Genomic DNA, 4,098 nt, shown 5'->3' on the forward strand with positions numbered 1-4,098 from the left:
CGGCTGAATAAAACGCTGTTGCTCCTAAATCTCTATTTTCTCTCTGGAGCTCGTCCAGACTGAACTCCCTCCCGGAATCCTGAGTGATTGGTTTCATTTCAGGAATTTCCACACATGCCTCGGCAGACCACAGGCGCAGACTCGGCGTTATGAAATGACTGCAGGCTGTGAGTGAAGTCTGCAGACCTAGCAGACGTGGAAGCTACCAACAGAAGATCACCTGTGCCAGGTGTCGGGTTAATGTGTCACGGAAAGATAAGGCGTGCTGGAGTACACCGACTTATCGTAAACCAAGTGTTGACAATATTTATTCAAGATAGACCAGTTGAACAAACACACAGTAGGCCTCCATCACATACCTGCTGTGCGGTCGGAGGACGACCTTGCCGACCCTCTTCTGCCGTGGGACTGCCGGGCCTCTGGAGGAAAACCCAAAACATCAAGATGACCAGAACCAGGTGGTTGGAGCGTTAAACTTAAAGCTGCTCATTTATGTCCCAACACGATCTGGATCTTATAATCCATGTGTTTGTTTCGACTATTGTAACAGTTTATTTTCATGTCTAAACAAGAAGGATGTGTCTCGCCTGCAGTTCATACAAAACTGCAACTAGAATTCTGAGCCGCTCTAGTAGAAGAACTCACATTTCTATGATCCTTAAATCTCTTCACTGGCTGCCAGTTTCTTTCAGGATCAACTTTAAAATTCTGGTTCTTACTTTCAGATCTATTCATGGTCAGACCTTCCATCAGTGATCTGATCCAGCTTTACACCCCAGCTCGGGCTCTGAGGTCTGTGGATCAGAATCTACTGATGGTACCTGAACTTCCGGACCAGAGGAGACACATCCTTCGAGAGATCTTCCTCTCCCTCTGTGTTTGATGGATCTACTGACTCCTTTAAGGAACATTTTAAGACGGTTTTCATTGTAGTATTTAGTTTTAACTGTGAATGGTTTTTGATCTTTAAAGCGCTTTGTGACCCTGGTCTTAGGAAGCGCTTTAGAAATAATCATTAGTTACTTACTTGTTTACATTTAGCTTGCACTCAGAGGCCAACACACAGAACATGGACTAGAGAAACCTTGCGTATTATGTTTCATAAAACTCATAATAACATGAAATAAGATGCTGTTAGCTACTTTTCTTGGAAAACACAAGCTATGCTTGACAATTATCGTCCTGTAAAATGGTTTAGGAGCTCTGTACCTGGAGTGACGTACTGGACTGGGCCCGGGAAAGAAACCCACTTCCGGCATAGTGCCAGTCCCTGTCTGTGTCGCCGGCTTCTTCCCACTCTCTGGAGGGGAGTTTCGTCAGGGAGTGACTGTGCCAACAGAAAGCAAATATTTTAGAGTGAGTCTTGAGAAGTGATTTTTTTGGGGGGGTTACACCTGGCTGGTTTGAAGAGCTCCTGTCTCCGCGGCGTGGGTTGAGACTGAGGTCGCCCCTGGTTTTGCTCCTTCCTCTGGTGGATGATTTTCACTTTTGGCACATCTGCGAGAACGGCGTAGTCCTCCCTGGCACGCGCTGCGGAAACTGCGGACGTTTGTCCGGACTCCAACGAGTCCAGAGAACTTTGAGAAGACGTGAACCTCCCGATGTAAATCAGAGGTGGAGACGGAGGCCTTTGTGTCGAGCGTGATGAGCGTTTATCATTCGGTGATTGGCGGCCACCCTGAAGTCCGGGTCTGACACCCCAGGACCTGGTGTTGGCAGAACTTTGCATTGTCGCTGCTGCAACAGAATCTGTACGATTGCTGGGGATTTGTCGGGATGGCGAGGCTGCACGGGATAAGGAGGAGCTCCTGAGCGAGGAAGTCGACTGCCGCCAGGACCTTGGCTTTTCCTCCTCAGGTTTCGAGTCACTGTAGTTGTTTCGTCTTTGAAAAGAAGGAGCAGGTTCTCCATTGGTGGCAGTCCTTAGCACCGAGTATCCCGGTGGGTCGAAAGAACCTTTTCTGGACGGGGAAGTGTGGCGACTATCTTGAGTTTTTTTTAAAGACGAGAAGCTGTTTTCTGTTCTCGCTGGTGTGGATCTATCCAGAGAATTGTAACCTCTTCTCGATGGCAGGGAACCGTACTCACCGCGGCTCCTCACGGATGCATTACCTTCAGACCGCCGCAACACCGATTGTGTGGGAGCTTCATAGTTTCTTCGTGGAGGTGAAGAATTCAGACTAGAGTCTCTAACAGAACCAGGACGGTCACTCTTTCTTGAGGGTTCAAAATTTCTCCTCCCCAAAGTAGGAGAGGGTCGTTCTTGGACTCTAGAGTTTAGCACGGTGTTCGATTGAGTCTTGCGAAGAATCGAATGGTTCTGTTTTTCACTAACACGGCCCGATTGAGGTTCGTCTGGTTCATCACTGAGTCTGTTCTTAGCGTTACGCAACAAAGTCTGGCTTTCAATATCGTAACCTTCTCTGATTGGTGAACCACAACGACCATTACGACTTCGTCCATTTAAAGATGTCACGGACTCTGATTTGCGGAGGAGCGATTGGGAGGAGAAGCTTCTTCTTGTGGGTGAGGTTGTGCGACTTTCACGAAGGTTTTCAGTGTTCCTTCTGGTTGGAGAGGAAGTTTGTCGGTTCTGACCCCTCGACAGAGTCCCATTTTGGGTTCTGTACAGGTCTGCAGGAGTGGTGCTCCTACCATCGCGACCATTCAAGGACCCCCTGTCTCCAGGGTTTTTTAAAGCACTCCTGAAATCAGACGTTGTACTAGTTTGGGATTTTACAGACCCAGCAACAGCTTTAAAGTTTCTCTGCAAACTTCCTGACTCAAAACCTCGCCCTTGAAGAGCTTGTGAGGAGCCTCTGGTCCTTGACTCCATAATCTGAGGTGCTCTTCCACCCTCGAAGCTGGTCCGGCTGATAGAAGAGCGTTGCTCATTGCGTCTACATGGTGAGGTACTTCGAGAGGGAGATGTAGAGCGAGACGGTAGAGATGTGCCTTGTTTTAAGGAATTAAAGCGTCCGGATTGTGGGAAGGAAGAGTGAGAAGAAACGCTATTCTTGACCCGTGCACTGCTTAGACCCTTTCGACTGCTTGGGGCCAGCGACTCAGCTATTTTAAAAGGAGTCGGACTCGGGGAGCGAGGGCCAACTTGCGCTTCAACTTCAACGGCGATTTCATAAGGATCAGGCGGCGGTATTTCCATAGCCATGTCTTCATCTGATACCTCCGGTATCGGCCTTTCAGATGCTACGCCTAGATTAGGATTTCGAAATGGTATGGTATCTTTCGGCTCCACGTTTGTGGTCCTGAAAAGAGGATGACCCCTTTCAAGGTGGCGGTAGGGAGTAGGATCGCCGCTCTCTTGAAGTGAACGAGTTCCTGCCGACCTCCCGAGAGAAAAGTAACCACTTTCCCGATGCCCTCTTTCTTCTTTGAACCCTGCAAGGACAGAGAGGCAACTCTGTGACGAGTAAAACAGCAACACAGTGTCACTAAACCTGTGCATCTCCTGATGGCTTCCTGACCTGAAACCTGCTATATTGTATTACTGTCAATAGCTTTGACACCTCAGCTGGTGACATCACACAGTCCCATGTGGTAAACTACACCTGACACTGGATCTGGAACAGTCAGGTGCAGGAAGTCGCCTAGCGTGCCATGCTTGCAGTGCACAGATGTTTAACCAGAACACTCCGGGTGCCACGTCTTAACGTACCTGACCGTCTTGTGAAGTCGTCTCTGCTCCGTGCCTCGTCCATCCAGGCGCGGGGGTTCGGGCGATGCGGCGTTGGGTCGAGTCGGGTCATGCTGCGTTTGCTGTGGCGACGTTGCACGGGAAGATACTCGTCCTCTGTGCTGACGTAGCCACTGAAATCCTGAAAGTCGCTGTTGTCGTGGCCGCTGGCATAACAGCAAGATGAGAAACCTGTTACCTTCCCTGTCGAGCACCATTACCTTAAAGTACAACCTCAAACACTGCTAGCAATGCTAATGGTTTGCAACAAGTTAGCATCTTTAGCAATTTGGCTTCACCCAAAGTTAGCCCAAAGTAAAAAAAAAAAAAAATGACCATGTTACAAATTTCAAATCTGCTTTAGTGACTTTATTCAAATGTATTTTGTAACGAAAATGATGTTA

At 48.5% G+C, this 4,098-nt stretch overlaps 1 protein-coding gene across 1 annotated transcript; it reads right to left on the reverse strand.

The window, feature by feature from the left end:
• Window positions 1–202: 202 nt before the first annotated feature.
• LOC148064627 (uncharacterized) lies at window positions 203–3,767 on the reverse strand. The gene is made up of 5 exons (XM_087809734.1): window positions 3,677–3,767; window positions 1,395–3,399; window positions 1,210–1,327; window positions 360–419; window positions 203–220 (listed from the first exon to the last, which is right to left on the reverse strand). The coding sequence occupies exons 1-5, from the start codon at window positions 3,765–3,767 to the stop codon at window positions 203–205; spliced, it is 2,292 nt and encodes a 763-aa protein (XP_087665860.1).
• Window positions 3,768–4,098: the final 331 nt, after the last annotated feature.

Source organism: Callionymus lyra, chromosome 15, assembly GCF_982586985.1.
Source record: "Callionymus lyra chromosome 15, fCalLyr1.hap1.1, whole genome shotgun sequence".
NCBI lineage: Eukaryota > Metazoa > Chordata > Actinopteri > Syngnathiformes > Callionymidae > Callionymus > Callionymus lyra.

What these genes read in the sequence shown, in the direction of transcription:
- LOC148064627 (XM_087809734.1), bottom strand. Translation starts at nt 3,767, where the DNA reads ATGACCCGACTCGACCCAACGCCGCATCGCCCGAACCCCCGCGCCTGG. An exon ending in CGACTTCACAAGACGGTCAG is followed by an intron (nt 3,400 to 3,676) that starts GTACGTTAAGAC and finishes CTGTCCTTGCAG; the next exon opens with GGTTCAAAGAAGAAAGAGGG. An exon ending in AGTCCAGTACGTCACTCCAG is followed by an intron (nt 420 to 1,209) that starts GTACAGAGCTCC and finishes GTTTTCCTCCAG; the next exon opens with AGGCCCGGCAGTCCCACGGC.